At 37.3% G+C, this 17,312-nt stretch overlaps 1 protein-coding gene across 1 annotated transcript in view; it reads right to left on the bottom strand.

Annotated features, from left to right (window-relative positions):
• The window catches only part of gabra6b (gamma-aminobutyric acid type A receptor subunit alpha6b), a 54,654-nt gene that overhangs the window by 16,861 nt on the left and 20,481 nt on the right, over nt 1–17,312 (bottom strand). The window contains exons 8-9 of the mRNA XM_036142872.1: nt 16,506–16,777; nt 6,589–6,845 (exon numbers count right to left, since the gene is read on the bottom strand). Of these exons, the coding sequence (XP_035998765.1) occupies nt 6,589–6,845; nt 16,506–16,777 (529 nt within the window). The remainder of the gene's footprint in view (nt 1–6,588; nt 6,846–16,505; nt 16,778–17,312) is intronic.

Raw genomic sequence — 17,312 nt, 5'->3', positions numbered from 1 at the left:
CATTGCGATTTAGAGAAATTTTAGGCCACCAGAAAGATTGCAGTAGCCAATTAATGTCTTGCCATATAAGCAAAAATAAAACTATGGTCTCTGCCACTAAGGGCAAATGGCCTCTGACTCAATTTGGGATCAACCAGTATTGACTTGGTGTGAAGGGTAACTAATCTGATGTTGGGATCTGTTGGTGAGCCACACTGACAGTTTTAATTATTTCATAATTAATTAATTAATTAATTAATTAATTAAATGCTATGTAATTGATCTATTAATAAATTACTGTCACACATAATCAATTTATTATGTATTAAAATGTGTTTTATTTCAGTTTTAAATTACTTAACAAATTTAAGTGTTTATTAGTACTTGTACATAATATCTTGCAACGTTGTTAAATAGTGCACAACTTATTTAATTGTTTTGAAGCATCCTACGCTTGCTTCATGAATGGCTCAGCTGCATTTTTCTACTCTTTTTAAACACATTTTACTTTATCTGACTACTGATTAGTGTTTGACCGTATCACATTATTCTTTATGTAAAAGGTACTCGACACTTTAATTAAAAGCAAAATACTGAAATTAAAAATATCTGAATTTATTTTCTAGGTTCTTGCTTTTGTCACACAAAAGAAAAGCAAGTCTCTGTGGCGTGATTGTCTAAATTAGTCATGTTAGTAGTTTGTTCGCATGGAGTGTGGAACAACTTAATAATAACACTTAATAATGAGAGAACACACTGGGACCAGGAACATAGCAACTGCAGAATCCAGCAGATAATAACAAAGGCTGAAACTTAAATACCGTTCAGATGTGATGAGTAACATGGAAACCAGGTGAGTACAATCAACAGAATGCACAGCAGTTAGGGGAGAATCTTAGCAGGGAACTGAAGGAAGATTAAATAACGGGCACAAGGGAAAATTAATGGAAACAAAGGATCTAAATAACCAAAACTTAAGGACTGATACCAACATAAGAGACTAAACCAAAATGCACAGAACAGGACACAATATCTAATATACAAAGGAATAAAACCTATTAAAAATATGGAAAGACACTAATAACACAAATAAATCTAACTGTAAACACAAGAGATAACCAAAACACTACAACCAGTGGGTCATGACAGGTTATGGGGAACAACAAAATGGCCGGCAGAACCCACAACAACTGTCATCTAGAGGCCAACCGAGTGGCCGTAGAAACTCGAGAAGAAGCAAAGGAGATTGGCCTGGAAGTCAGAAAGAATAACGCCAGAGCTTCTCTGGAGAGCAGCCATGAGGCCACTGGAACCAGCGAAGAAGCCCTAGAAAGCATTGTGAATTCCTGAGGAACCGTCAACAGAGTTCAATAGGGTGGTTAAAAGCTGAAGAGTCCTACGGCAAGACTCCGGACACATGCCTGAAAAACCTAATTTCAAGAGTTCCTTGGAGAACTCGAGATCAGGAACAGGACATGGATGTAAACCAGGGCCGAACCCAAGGTTAAATGTGGCCTTAAGCAGAAATGTATGTGTCCCCTCCACCAGCGTTTCAAAACAGATTTGGTGGAGAGGGTTCATGTTTATTTGGCTGACCTCAGATAGTAGCTATGGTAACAACAAACAATGGGGATTAGCTACACGTTTACAAAGTGAATTTTTCAATCCCAGTACATATTAAAGTAATAATATTTGAATCTATGTCTACTGAAACTATCTACTCAGATTTAATAGTTGTGGTTTAGGCAGCAGCACAAGCTTGAGGTGATGATGAGTGGGCTCTGGTCCTCTGGGGAGACAAGGAGCAGCCTATGTAGCTCTGGGGCTGTGAGGAGGCCTGAGGTGAGCTGCAGGCTGAGAAAGAGAAGAGGAGGAGTCGAGGCCTTCATGCAACCGTGTCCATGCCTGAGAAAGTGAGATGAGGTTGCTTGGCCACTGAGTGCTCAGCCAAAGCATTCAGCTTTCTCTCCTACACCCCAGCCACAGAGTTTGCCGCATTCATCAAAAGGCCATGTGAAAGCCAAAGAGCAGGCTGTGGGTGTAACTGCACAGGAATACATCAACCCTCACGGAAGACGCCTAAGGCATTGGGTACAGGTGCCATCTGAGTTGAGGTGTGAAGCTGTTGTCCTCTGCAACAAATTTCTAGTCTTTTCTGAAGAAACACATCGGAGCAGTATCACCAAAGACTATTTCCAGGAGGAACAATTACCAGACTTGAGCCACAGCAAATCAGTCATGGTTATACAAGGTCCTCAGACCGGTGCATATTTTGGCCACCTCCTGTCAAAAATACCCAGGGTAATGATTATAACTCCCTTCACTGGGTTCCTTGTATGGCTGGGTTCTTCTTTCACATTTGTGGTTTGTTGAGGACCCTAATCACTACAGTACATCGACAGACACATGGAACACAGGATTTAATAACAGAAAAACTTACAACACACAAGGAGAACACAAAGGAACCATGGAGATAGAAACAGGAGATTTCAACAGAACAAGACAAAGACTGAGAGACTTGAATACTGTGGAGGTATGATGTATAACATGGACCAATCAACACAATACAGGGCAGAAGGGAGAATCTAAGCAGGGTACTGAAGAAAGGTGGAATAATGGACAAATACAAGTGAGGACAATAATACAAACACCTGTGGAACATGATAAAATTAACATCTCCATAACTGTTAATCTTTCACACACACACACACCCATAACATTCTCAGGTCATGTACCATATGGCCACATAAAACACCTGCACATTTTAGCCACTAGGGGGCACTTGACCTGTAACTTTTAGGTTTAGCACCACTGAAGTCCCCTGGCAACACCAAACAGTCTCTGTGTTTTGAAATCTGATTGCAGACCACTTTGGACCAGCAGATTGAGAAGTAGTGGAATTACTTGTACATACAAGGCCACATTCACCCCTATAGATTATACTCAGAGTCTCCCATTGAAACGGAGAGGGAGAGGATGAGGCAGAGCCAGGGGGAGAGGGAGAGGGAGAGGGAGGTGGTTATCCAGGAGCCATGGAAGAGAAGGATGGGGCAGATAACACGTTTAATCATCTGCTCACGAAAGGCTGCAGGAACTTCAACATAGGAAAAGAGGTGACACGCAGGTTTGTGAATTATTTTTACTGCATTTTGTATTAATAACCATGGCCATGATAAACTATGACTCCAGGATGAGGAAAGCAGAAGCATGTAAGGTTAGCTTTCATGTTTAAGGGGATCTCAGAGTGCCGTAAAGCAGATCAGCACCTCTCAAGTTACATAGGTGAGCTTTTGAGAAGGGCAGCCTGCACTGAGCATCCATCCAAGTCAAGTGCTGTATAGTGACCTGAAAAATCACTTAACGGTATAGTGGACATTTTTTAGATGCAATAATTTTGTGTTTTCTGGCCCTGATATTAATCTGAGTCATTAAAGAAAACACATTTGCCAATATCAAGTCACAGGACAATGAAAAGTAACACTTGTCATGCTAGAAAACTTGCCAGTTTTAAAGTGTAGTAAAATAACACTGCATTTATAAATAACACTGTATTTCATGGTCAACATTACTATTCTTGGAGTTTACAACTTAACTTACTAATAGTATTTTTTATTGACAGCTTTGTATATTTCTTACCAAACTGGATTTCTGCAGGACAGCCTCAATAGGCTTCTTGGATTAGGGGTTGAGAAATTTAAGACAGGTGCTCTACTGTCCTGACAATGTACAATTAGTGCAATTAGACTCAAAGCGCTACCTCGTTTACGTCAAAGGATATATCTGACTCATAGAGTTTTTCACTCTTCTTTCAAAGTATACATTGAGAGAAGTTTTCTTAAGTGGTAGGCTAACACTAGCAAATATTCTCTCTGGTTTGATGAGTCATGGGAAGAAAAATCTTTTATGTGATTAATTATGTGTGTACCTCAATGATAAAATTAATCTCTAGTGTTTTACCTGCACTTTGTGTAGCCCTCTGAACAGTTTCGATTACCTGAGTGTGGTGCAGAGCAGATATGGCACAGACAAACTGGGAGCTGCAGCAACTAATATAGTATCTGTATCACAGACATCATTCTAAAGGGTGAAAAACACCACGCAATAGAGTTTTCCAAGTTGAGGACACAAAATAGGTGATGAGTTTTGATATTTCTTTTAAACAAAATCATAATTAGATCAACAGCAAGAAACTGGTGTTGAGTTTCAGATCAGGAAAACGCTAATGGAAAGAGCAGTCAGAAGTAGTAATTCAGTTTATCAAAGTGCCCAAGGATTAGAAAAAAAAAGTGATCCAATTTTCTCCTTTATATTTTGAAGCAAAATTAGAGTGCTATTTTAGTTTTTCATGAATCCCCAACTGACAGGGCATATTGTAGGTATGGGTTTCTGAATGTTTTTTTTTTTTAGTAAAGACAACCCTGGTTTCACAATAAGCCTCCTCAAATGTTGCCTTTACAATCAATGGGGAGTTGTCTGTTAAGATTGTCAAGGGAAAGGCCTAGCAGGTCAGAAAGCAAAAACCTTCTGCAAAGCAAAATGGGCAAAAGTCATCCATATAAAAGCTATTAGCTGCCCAGGGATTCAGATTTACAACAACCATAAACCTGTGATGAAGTCAGTTTTAGAGCAAGTCTGTGACTTTATTTGTTGTTAAGTGCTACATTTATTACTTAAAAAGACTGAAAGATCCTGCTAAACTAAGCAATAAAATGGCCACTGGACCACAGCATGTTACGGCTTTTTCTAAATTTATTTTTTGCTGAAAAATATATACTTACGAAAAGGTTAGGATACACTGAAACACAGCAAGTTCTTTTTTATTGCCTTTAAGAATTCAAGAGGAGTTATTTCTAAGCTTTGCATGGGTGGACAGTAGTGATGGCTCTTTATTAAGTATGTTTGTTTTTTTTCCCCCCGTTTTTGTAACTACAGCAACAGGAACCTAAACATGCTGTTAACTTCTCTAGTATGAAATGTAACATCATTGTTGCTTGTTGCAGGGTAATTTTTTTATGTTTTGCCTTTCCATTTTAACCAAGATATTTTGCTGTATAAGAATAGTTCCTATGTATAAATCCACTCAATTTTAAAAATATTCATGCCCCTGGAAATTTTATACATTTCATTACTTAAAAACCTTAAACTTTAACATACATTGTTGGGAACTTATGTGAAAGACCAACATTAAGTATCACACAATTGTGATGTAGATGGAAAATGTAGTTTTACGTATTTTTTCCAAATGGAAATCTGAAATGTGCAAAATGCCTTTGTATTCATCCCTGTTTACGCAGATATTGCAAAATAAAGAGCAGTGCAAAAAACTGATTGTAGAAGTCACTTAATTAGTGAAGTCCACATGTGGGGAATTTAATGTCATTGAAAAAAAAATTATAATAATCTGGTATTATCAACCAGCATCACCAAGACCAGGAAACATAGAAGTGGCTTAAAGTAGCGTTAGGTTGGAAAACAATATCCCAAGATTGAATCACTAATCCAACTACAAAGAGCATGGTACAACTGTAAACCTACCGAAGGCATGACAAATGTAACAAAAGCAGCACGATTTGGAGATGCAACCAAGAAACCTAACTTTTGAAGGCCTATCAGAAGTCACAGCTCAAATGGGGTAATCTGAACACAGGACAACTATTAGTCATGCACTCCACAAATCTAGCCTGTACCGCGAAGTGGACAGAAGAAGTCTTCTTCAAGGTTTGCCACAAGTCATGTAAAAAGACACAGTAAACAATGCGGAAGAAGGCGATCTGGTCAAATGGGATGAAATTCTAACCATTCGGTTAGAAACACTTTGCATCATCCCCACAGTAAAACATGGCGGCGACAGCATTATGGTGAGGGAATTCTTTTCTACAGCAGGGAGAGTGAAGCTGATCTAAGTTGACAGGGCGATAAATGGAGGTTAATACAGTTTAATAAAGCTCAGCACATTAATTATTGTAGAAATCTGTATGAAGTCACAAAAGAATATAGACTGGGGCAGAGGTTTACCTTCCAACAAGACACTAACTCTAAATCCACAGCCACAGCTACAATGGAATGGTTAAGTAAAAGCATATTTATATCATCCACTATAAATATGTCCATGGATGTAAACCAGGACACTGTAATGGACTTTGGCATGGTCGGATCAGGAATCGGTAGTAAGACAAAAACTGATAGATGCTGTCCCTCCAATCTGAGTTGAGTTACTTTGGAAAAGAATGAGCAGAAGTAGCTGATCGAGATACAACCCAAAACATGTGGAGTTTTAGCAAAAAGTGGTGCTACTTTTGCTTCTCATAAATGAATAAACAATTCCATGCAACATTTTTCTCCCACTTCACATTTATGCAGTACTTTGTGCTGGTCTATCACATAAAATCCAAATAAAATACACTACATGTTACAACTTAAAGTGTATGAATACTTTTTCAAGACCTTGTAAAAAAGCCACATTAAAAACTTGAGAAGGGCAATTCATTAAACTTAATGCAGAGATTATACTAAAAGCATTCCCCCTTCCCGCACTTTCTAATGCAATAATTTCCATCCTGTGCTCTAAGCAAAATGAAGTTATTCGTGACAGCCATGCCACCTATTCACCTTGACATCTCCATGGTGTCCTTGGTGAGATAGACAATCCAGTAGACCAGGTTAAAGGCACCAAACGAAAGGGGAAAGAGGATGCGTGAGTATTTGTCAATGATGCTGGTGCCTGTCAGAACATTGTTGGCCGGTACTGCTGAGCCTTGCTGTAGGAAAGCTTGGGCATTGACAGGAGGGTTTGGAAACGTTTTTGCAGGGCGGTCAAAAACTGGTGCAGAGTTCATCCTCTTCTTTAATACACTACTGGCATCCACCTTTAAGAGGAAAAGCAAATAGAAACAAAAATCGTAAGAAGAAATTTACAGCAAAGATACATTGTTATCATGTAATCATATGAAATCATTATCTGTTTGTACTTAGAGTTACTGTTCAATAAATCAATCAATCTTTATTTATAAAGTCTATTTCCAACAGGCATGTATATAATGCTGCTTTATTTAGCGAAGGTTCAACAAAAAACTGATACATGGATTGTCAATGTTGTTATGTTATTTACTGTCTATCTGTAGAAGAAACACTCTTCCAACTTTAAGAAGAAATATGTAAAATTATTAAAAAAAAAAATTCCACATTAGTTATGAATTAGAAGCCAATAGATGCTTATTGTGGATTAAATAGTGTTGCACAATTGCAGTGTCTTAAAAACATTGCTAACAAATCATAAAATGATACCCAATTACACCCATTTAATAATATTTTCTTTTGGTTGGGTGTGATTTTGATAAATTCACTGTGTGCAGACTGATGTTTTGCAGTTGTGGAAACTTAATAATTTCAAACAATAGGACAGTCCTTACACTCACACATGATTATCCTCTCCCTAATCAAGTTCCGCCTAATATGATCACATTACATACTCCCCAGCTCTAATTGTTGTGAATCAGTACAGAAAATATACACGGTAACTAAGACAAGGAGTGACAAGTTTCATGCAGCAAAATAACAGTCTAGAAGAAAAAGCAATTCCGTGTGAAGCACATAAATGTCACATCATGATGTTTCTGGGTGATTTCAGTAAATCAAACAATCCACTAAATTATTAACTAGTTGATGCATAATAAACAGTTCTGGGGGCACAGAAAGAAGTGATGTTTCTAAATAATGCAACAAATTCAGCTCAGTTTCTCACGAAGCTCAAATTCTGCTGAAATTTTATGTAAATTTGCTCCGTTTTAGAAATAAAGTGAACTTTTGATATTTTTGCTGGGTTTGTCTAAATGTTTTAGTCTCGTCTTTGAGTTTAGAAACTACTTATCTTAGTCAGCAACAGAGCATCTTCAAGTAATGGATATTAGAAACAAGATCTAACTTTGTAACATTTAGGAAAACAATGACATCATTCTCCTGTTTAAACAGAATTTACTAATGATTAATGTAAATCAAAAACGTAAAAATTATTAAAAAGCTCTATCCATACATGCTAGGAGATTTTAATTTTATGGCTGGACCTTTTATTTATTTATTTTTTCGTATAGCTGTAAGGCAACTAGAAACCTTTTAACATTATTATATAACACATCTTTATCCATACAAAATGTTACAGAATAGTTATGAAAAACAATTGCCCTATCATTTAAACAAATTTAAAAGATGTTTGAAAAATGAAAATATATCTATCTGAATGCATCTATGAAGGTATTTGATGTGTCTGAAATATATTTAGCCATAAAAATGTGTCCATGGACATGCAGTACTTAGAGAGATAAATGTGATAATGAGTGTAAAAATGAAATATTACTTTTGTTCTCCTCTCTGCAATCTACACCTCAGAAACCTTGTCACCTGAGGGGATTATCGATCGTGTGATTAGTTCACTGACTGTAGATTCTCTGTGTTCCCCTGTACACCTTTCATATAGAATTAGCTTCTTATCTTGTTTTTGTACATGGTACTCCCCTAATGATGATTTAGTTTTTTTATTTGTTCATGGTTTAGGGACTGTGTTTACAATCTGGGGATGTGGAACTGAAAATACTACATTACATGTGTACACATTTGTATGAAGCTATTTATAGCTCTATATGTTATGACCATAGTGCTTTTTAGTAAAATGTCTTCACATGCTTTAAAAGCACAACACAACAGAGTAAAGGACAATGAGAATGTATTTGTCTTGATCATGACATAAAGTAATGCTCTCCATTTCAACAGTATCATAAGTTCAGTGATCTTTAAATAACAAGATGTGATGATACATAAACGTTTAAATAAATTTCCAAAAAAAAAATAAAAACACTGGGCAACACACTTGTCTTCTTCTGCAACAAATCTCAGGGGGACCAGCTTCTTTTTTTCTTTCAATGCACTACCCTAGCTTTCAATAGACCCACTTTGATACAGAGAGAATGAGCACAGACTGATTGATGTATACATGTTGTTTGTGTTAAAAAAGGTTACGTATAGGGCCTGCTTTAATTATAACAATGTATTTGAAGTTCAACTGTATGTCTAAGGTGCATCTCATGGAGGATTTTTTTTCCTCCCTTGATGGTTCCTCCAGCTCCTTCTCTTCCAGTTTAAACTGTGTCATGACGGGGTTAAAGGAGGATCCAAGCGCAGAGTGTGGTGGTGGCAGAACGTTTAATAATAAAAAGGAAGCTTACAATATGTCTCAAACACAAGGAGATCCGACATGATGCACATGAATTGGATTGGACATAGAAAAACAGGAAAACAGAGAGACGTGGGTTATGGCATGAGGGGACAAAGAGAAATAAGCCAGAGGAACAGGTAGCATGAAACTAGCAAAGCTGCATGGAGCAGGAAATCAAAACACCAGCAATTAGTAATGAAAACCATGGAGTTTACATACAGGGGGAAAATTTGGGCGGAAAAAGGTGAAAGTAATGAGGAGAAGATGAGGAACAACTCGGACTATTGAAAACAGATTAGCTGAGGTGTGGAGTATAACTAATAGGAACTGAAGGGAAACACAAGGGAGGAATTGAACAGGAACATTACAAAATGTAAGAAATTATCAAAGAACATACTATGAACTCAAAAGACACCAACTAAAAAGAAATGTATAGAGGGAAAAAACTGAAACATAAGGAAATTGAAAAATAATTTTACCCTCTTTGGCCAACTTAGTATCCCAGCAGGGTATCTCATTACTTGCAGGGCATAGCTGAAGCTGACTTCTCAGAACTCTGTTGATGTTTAGTGACGACAGTGGCGCAGGAGTTAGGGAGTTCGTCCTGCAATTGGCGGCTTGCCAGTTCAATCCCGACCATTTCAAGGGCTGCTGGCTGCCTACCGAATCTCATATCGGTGTATGAATGAGAGCGATTGGGTGGATATGGCTCTACAGCGCTTTGAGTGGTCAGTATGACTGGAAAGGCGCTATATAAATTCAGTCCATTTACCATACACATATACATGTATCTATCTATCTATCTATCTATCTATCTATCTATCTATCTATCTATATATATATATATATATATATATATATATATATATATATATATATATTAGGGCTGGACAATAATTCAATAACAATACATATATATCGATCGATAGACGTGTGGCGCGGTAGGAAAAAACAGGGTCAATAAAACTTTGATAGACAGTTTTCCTTCCTTCCTTTCAGCCTATCATGTTAGTTGATGCTACAGTCGCTACTTCCTCTCGACCAATCGTCATCGCGGACCCAGGCACGCCGTCACAAAGCACCACCCTCTCAAACCACAACACAGAGCACGTGAATATGTCGCAGCAATGAGAGGCAGAGGAAACGGTCCCAAAACAGGGTTTTACCAGTTCGCCAGCCTGACAGAAATACACCAGTGATTTGTAAAACTTACAAGGAACCAGTAAAACAATGTTATGGTTAAAAAAGTTGGTGAAATAAAAATTTTATTGGAATTCTGTGTTTGTGTTCTTTATTATATATATATATATATATATATATATATATATATATATATATATATATATATAAAAAAAAAATTGTAACTCTGAAGGATTCATTAACAGATGATTTTTAAGATATTTCTTGGCTCTTTAATTGTCAATATTTTTTCAATTTACGTTTTGTTAAAGTGCAGAAAATTACGGATAAATGATTGAGCAAAATTTCGTGTTTGTGTACGTATTTAAATAGGCAAATTTTACAAATAATTCCAAAAGCAAGGAGTGAATTGAATATATGTTTGGCTTCTAGGGATAGCTGTAATATAAGCAGAGAAAGCATGTGGATGACATGACATATGTTCAAAGTAGAACAAACAAGAGTTTTCTTCCCAACTGTCTTGCATTCCACTAAAAATTGGGAGGCTGCGACACACAGATCATTTTAAAAACTTCACAGTCATACCAGGTCAAAGCCTTTTACCTCATGACTGCATGCCTTTTTCTATTCCTGGTGATTTTTTTTCCTTCTCTATGTCATGAAGAGTCTTCCCTCCTACATATTTGCTGAAAGCAGTCATTTTCCATGATGCATCCCTCCTACTCTCTCTTTTTCCCATTCTCTCAGTGAAACTCTATAACGCACAAATGCACACACCAACACGTACGCACAACCCACTCTAACCCATCTCTTCATCTTATTTCATAAAAACGGACTATGCTTGCTTTCTAAGACCCCACCCCTCTTTATTGTGGTTGTTGCCCTCTTTCCTCTGAGCTTGCAGGGATCTGCTGGATATTCCCTTAATCTATGGCTGTTACATAATCTGCAGCAGCATCATTTGCAGAGCCACTTCCTGTCCGCTCATGTCACTCTTAGTGGTTATCACATAGTCACAGAGACAAATAGGAAGCTGTGTGTGTGGGGGGGGGGGTATTACTAGTTTGCTGCTTGCTTGCATTAATATGTTTGAATTTGTTTGTTGTTCATAAAGATGAGTAGAAAATTGAATAAAATCGAGATTGTGATGCGTTCATCTACAATGAAAGTGGGAGGGATGATGACACAATTATGAAAACTTGTATATGTGTACAAGACAAGGAGTTAAGACAAAGGATGTTGCTTTAAGAGCACAGTAAGTGAAGCATAAAAACCTACATAAGACAATGTTATGCATGGGTGTTTAAGTAATACAGAAGGTAGTAGAAATGTTGTTGTATATGCTTGGCATGGACGCATATTTTTGCAAAGTGCACACAACCCAGGTGATTAAGAATGGGGTACAGATTGCACAGGTACGTTTGGACCATATGTGAGACTAGAAATGAGAAACATCGACCTAATGCTTACTTTGATTTTGAAGCAACTACAGTCCATGATATATTTATTCCACAAGATAATGCAAACAGTGATTTAGAGGTCCCTTTTTTATGTGATTACTATAGCTTTCTAGACTGTACGTTTACAAATTAGGATGTCCTTCAAGAGAATAAATACACTGCAGTCACAGCTACACCTAGTCACCCTGTTAAATATGTGAAAAAGAAAATAAATATTATTAGCAATAATACTAGAGTAATTTTAAAATCCAACTTTTAGTATGAGCACATTCATTACAGGGACATAATTACATGAATAAAAAGTGTTTTGATATATTACTGCCACCCCAATTAGTGGCAACAGAATAGTTGTCCATAAAATAAATAAAAATTAACAATTTTTTTTAATTTTACACTAGAGATGAACAGAAAAAACAGCCAATGACTACATTTGGGCAATTTTACACTTGACTGGCTTTGACTGGAGATCAGCTGATTTGAAAATCTGATCTTTTCAAATCAGTAAATGGCTACCAGGTTTACTCCCGTTATGGAAGATGCTACCGCAGTTAGCTAATTTATGGATAAATGCGTTGTTTAAAAGTGATGCTATTCAAAGTTCAGAAGGTGTAAGTAGTAAGCAGTGTTAGAAAGGCAACCAATTTTGTATGCGAGTGTGGTTCATTCAGGTTGCCACAACAGGGACTTAGACATCAGTAAAACAGGCAGCCATATGTAAGGCAGCAGAATTGTTCTGTTTTATAGTTCTGACAAGCTTGATTCTGTCATAGGATATGCTGGATATAATGAAAGGTAACAGTCTTTTGGAAATCGTAGCATTGAATCTTCTAGCTCTAAAGGAATTCCAAACAGGGATTGCTATTGGTAATGCCATCTTTCCTAATCATGCTAATTGAGCTAAACTCTAAAATAAGACACTAAAGAGAGTTTACAGTGTGACCTCTGTTGTCACTTTGTATTTGATTTGAACAAAGGTGAAAAATCCTGCTCAGCTGGAGAGCTGTGTAACACCCACTGTTCTCTTATTATAACATGAATAATTACTTATTGATCTTGACATAAAAGCTGTGTGCAAATCCTGTATAGTTACAATAAATCAATAAACATAACTGTCCAACACATAACAGTAAATTACAGCTTTGTCCTCTTTAAAATTGCCATATATTTTGAAATTATCTGGTAGAAAAATGTGTTAAGACATGACCGGCATGATATTTTAGGTGTGATGAAAAGAATATTTTTTTATTTTTTTATTATATTTATACTGATTAGGGGAAAAAAGAAAGGAAGGCAGATCTTGGTGAATCTTTACGAATCAGTAAAGTGCCAAAAGAAAATAACTAGTCACCTAAACTTTCCCATATTCACAGTGAACCAATATTTGCAAAGTTCAAAACTACTTTAACTGTGACTAACAAAGTGGTAGACAAAGACCAAGATGTTTTATTACCATACATTTCTCCTGTTAGAGAACGGCAGCATTTTTCAACTTGAGACTGCAGTGAAAGTATCCCTTCTGGCAAGGAAACAAACCCTAAACATTCAGTCAGAGCTAAAATGAATTTGTAAAACTGGTGTTAGAATAGCCCTGTCAATATCTACACCTAGAGTTAATTGAGAATATTTGGCAAAACCTGAAAACTGATGTGCACAGATGCTATCCATCCAATCTGACTGAAAATAAGATCAGTTGTAAAGAGGGCTTTGCAAACAAGAAGCATGCAATAAATGAGACTACTATGTGTAACTACAACTAATAATATGCAATATTTGTCACAAGAAAACATATCTAAAGAAAGACTAACAGATGTAGCTTTTGTTTTAAATTAAGGATGTTGTAACTGTATATGCTAATGTCAAATGTCCCTATTCAATCAGGCAGCATCTGACACTGGCAATCATGGTGAGAGCAAATACACTGTGACCAAATGCCCCTTTACCGCTGCTTGAACATTATAAATTAATGTGTGTTGTTCTATACACTGGACTGCTTCTATGTCAATGGACATTTACATAATAAGACAAGTAAGTTTGTGAATAAATGCTATGTGAGTGATGCAAAAAGTGCATTCACTGTGAAGAAAAGGCTTTTAAATGGGCCACTATCACAACAATACTTTTCTATGATTGCTATCTGGTTGAAATATGTTTTAGGAATATTACCAGGACCACCCAACCAAGTAAAATAAATATATATAGAGATACACAGCTTACACTTACTCACTAAGTGCCAGATGGTTAAGTGGGGTAGACACACTCCAAGTGCTGACTATTTACACAAAATGCTGTCAGCCAGTTGGCCTTTAGAAGGAGCCAACCAATCTTTTCCATCAAACATCAACAACAATGCTTTAAAAGTACACAATGGGGAGATGAAAGTGCAGGCAAAGCTCAACTACCACTACTCTCTGAACAAAACAAAACCAAAAAAAAAATCTCTTACAGCTTGAATGAAGCGTATTCTCTACAAAATACAGTGAAGCTAGGATTCCTACAACATTTGAGGGCACCTCCATAACCACTGTGGATGTTGTTTAACCACAAATGGAAACTGCAAATCTGGTAAAAGCACTTAAAGCAACACTATGTTACCGTTAGCCACTAGGGGTGCCTGACCTGTAACTTCCTGGTCTAGTACGTCTGAAGGCCCCTGGCAACACAGCACTGTGACAAAATTAAACCTCTGTGTCTTGGGATCTGATAGAACACTTTGGACCAGCAATTTTATTATTTAGTTTTTGTTACCGCAGTCTGGGCCAAGAATTTATCACGTGACCTAGAGCGGTGATCTAGGTCACGTGACCCATTCAGCGAAGGAACCAACCCTCTCAAGTTACATAGACGAGCCTAGGTAACTTGATGCAGCCTGCAAGGCACATCAAAATGCACCAAGTGCAGTATATTGACCCCATTTAATAGGTCTCACATTAAGCTATTTCTTTGGTCAAAACTTACACACTGCTACTTTAACATTGTTTGATCATTTGGAGAGAGAGAAAGAAAACTGCAACAGAGCAAAAAGACAGATACGTGGCAAGCTGTCAACATAGATTTTTATAACAGGAAACAGCAAATGTGTGAAATTAACCTCATAACATGTTTTTGTATGTACAATTTTAGGTACTACGCTTGTGTGTCATGAGACTTAATGCACAAATAATCACAAGAGAGGCATTGTTTGATTGTTTTTTAGTTTGAATTTCTACATGCTCATCAATGTCATTTATTCTGTCCTATCCGATATACATGTGCCTTCAATAAAACAAGCTGACCATAAAGAACTGCTTACCATTCTTGGAAATAGTTTAGTATAATAGGTCAGTTTGGAATACATGTTTTTTCTTGGTTTTTGAGCAACTTAACACTGTCAGAAGAATAATTGGAACATAAAAAGGCTTCTAACAAAATAGTGTTGTGTCAGAAATAATGATAATTTGGCATATTTTAAAATAGTATCCCCCAATTATTTGTCCAGCACAAACACTGGCACCCATTATAGGGACAACAGTAAGTGTGCCCTCCCTTGCCACCACAAAAGTGAGCATTCTGTTTGCTAAACTGTACTGGGACTGTAATTTTCCTCTGGGATTATTAAAGTAGTTCTGATTCTGATTTTGATTCTGACTTTAACTGGAACTGTGTGCTTGGAAATTTGGATCATGATTAATCTTTACAGTTATCTGTGAATTATGGTGTGTCCAGCCTGATGCAATCCAAGGCATGATATGTGAAAAGTATGGCCACTGCTAACTATGGGAAATTATCTATGGGGCTGTTTTTCACCCTAAAGCTCTGGGAAATTGACTGGGGTGCATTGCAGAATTACCTTTTTGTAATGTCAGGGTATTATAAATAATGGCATGGTAGCCTCTGCCAAGAAGACTTTTAACAGAATATTAATCCAAAATTTAACCCAAAAATCAAGATCAAATTTGTTTGTCAGAAACCTTCCATTACCATAATAGTTGCTATATCTAAAGATGATGCTACTGAAATAAAACATGGACTTATTTTAAGTGGTTAAACACATTTTCATCTTGTAACTAGCATGTTTTAGCCAGAAATACACAATTTGTTCCTATTTTCTTACCTTAATTTTAAAATTTAAAGTACACTGTTCTCCATTGTTTGTAATGAATGTTTAGGTGGTGCTGCAATATTACAGTAAAACCTTTATTGTTGAAAGTTGACCAACATTGCCAAATCTCTACCTTATTCTCTCTGTTCTATAGACTTATCAAAGTCTAAAATGAGCAACGTCTCAGACAACAAGCATAGTAAGTACAAATACAAACCATCCAATTTTGCAGAAGCACATTTCTCTTTTACAAGAAGAGGAAAAACAGAGGGGTTCACATCTGGCAAGATTCACGATCGCAGGCAGAGACATGCAAAGAGGCAAGTGCAAGTCCTTTTTTTCCCACAGAAAACCATCAACTCTGATCCTTATTTATAACAGCAACTCTGCAGTTTGGATGGTCTGTTCAAATTGGTAGTCCCACAAATCCACAATAACTTTCAACTACCTTAAAAAGATTGTTCTGATAGATTATTAGTCTTGAATCCTAGACTCTCAAACATGTAAAACATATATTTAGTGGTTGTCAACAGGAGGCCTTGTGGCCCAACCTTATCTGGTACAATTTAGGCATTAGTTCACATGTGATAATGTTGACTTTTGAACATATGCTGACACATACAAACACCAGTGGGAAACTTACTGATGAAACGTCTCCCTCAGTGCTTGCTGTTGGAGCCACGGCTGCAGCTGCTGCCTCTTGAGCCGCTGCTTTTATGGCTGCTGCCTTCCGCAGCTCTCGGTTGGCCTGGAGTGTTGAAAAGTAGTTGACAGCCGCAAACTCAATGAGGGCAGAGAAGACAAAGGCAAAGCAGACAGCTATGAACCAATCCATTGCTGTGGCATAGGAGACTTTTGGAAGGGAGTGCCTTGCACTGATACTTAATGTCGTCATGGTCAGGACAGTGGTGATACCTGAAACCAAAGATGAGAAGACGTTCAGAACAATGGACTGCTACAGGTTTAATATTCATAACTGGCATGCCGACATGAAAGGCTGTGGACCATGTCATCTCACTTTAGAAGTAGTAAAATTCATTCAGGTTTGCTCATGTATCTCCCAACAGTGGGATGCCCCCACACCCCCAAGAAAACAAAATGTAAAAGTAGCGTACAATTGCATGCCTTGATCGCCTTAACAAACTCATCTTGATGCAGCTGAGCACTAGCCTCGTGAGACCATCCTGATCTCGCGAGCTTTCAAGGTTTCACTCGCAGATCAGTCTGGCTACTTTCCATTAAAGAAAATTTGGAGCAGTTCACCAAACTAACGTCCAATCAGCGTTGGCTTTGAGGCGGGTTGAGGTGTGACGCAACGAGAAGCGTGACAGTTCAGTCTAAAGAACATGGCGGCTTCAGCCGATGAAACTAGCGTTAGCGTGGCCATCGAGCAAGTTTTATCGGAATTACAGAGTATTTCATCACTGAAAGAAGAGCAAAACACTGCTCT

This window comes from Fundulus heteroclitus, chromosome 11, assembly GCF_011125445.2.
Source record: "Fundulus heteroclitus isolate FHET01 chromosome 11, MU-UCD_Fhet_4.1, whole genome shotgun sequence".
Classification (NCBI taxonomy): domain Eukaryota; kingdom Metazoa; phylum Chordata; class Actinopteri; order Cyprinodontiformes; family Fundulidae; genus Fundulus; species Fundulus heteroclitus.
The sequence above is the reverse complement of the archived record's forward strand: the minus strand, read 5'-3'. Positions and strand labels throughout refer to the sequence as shown.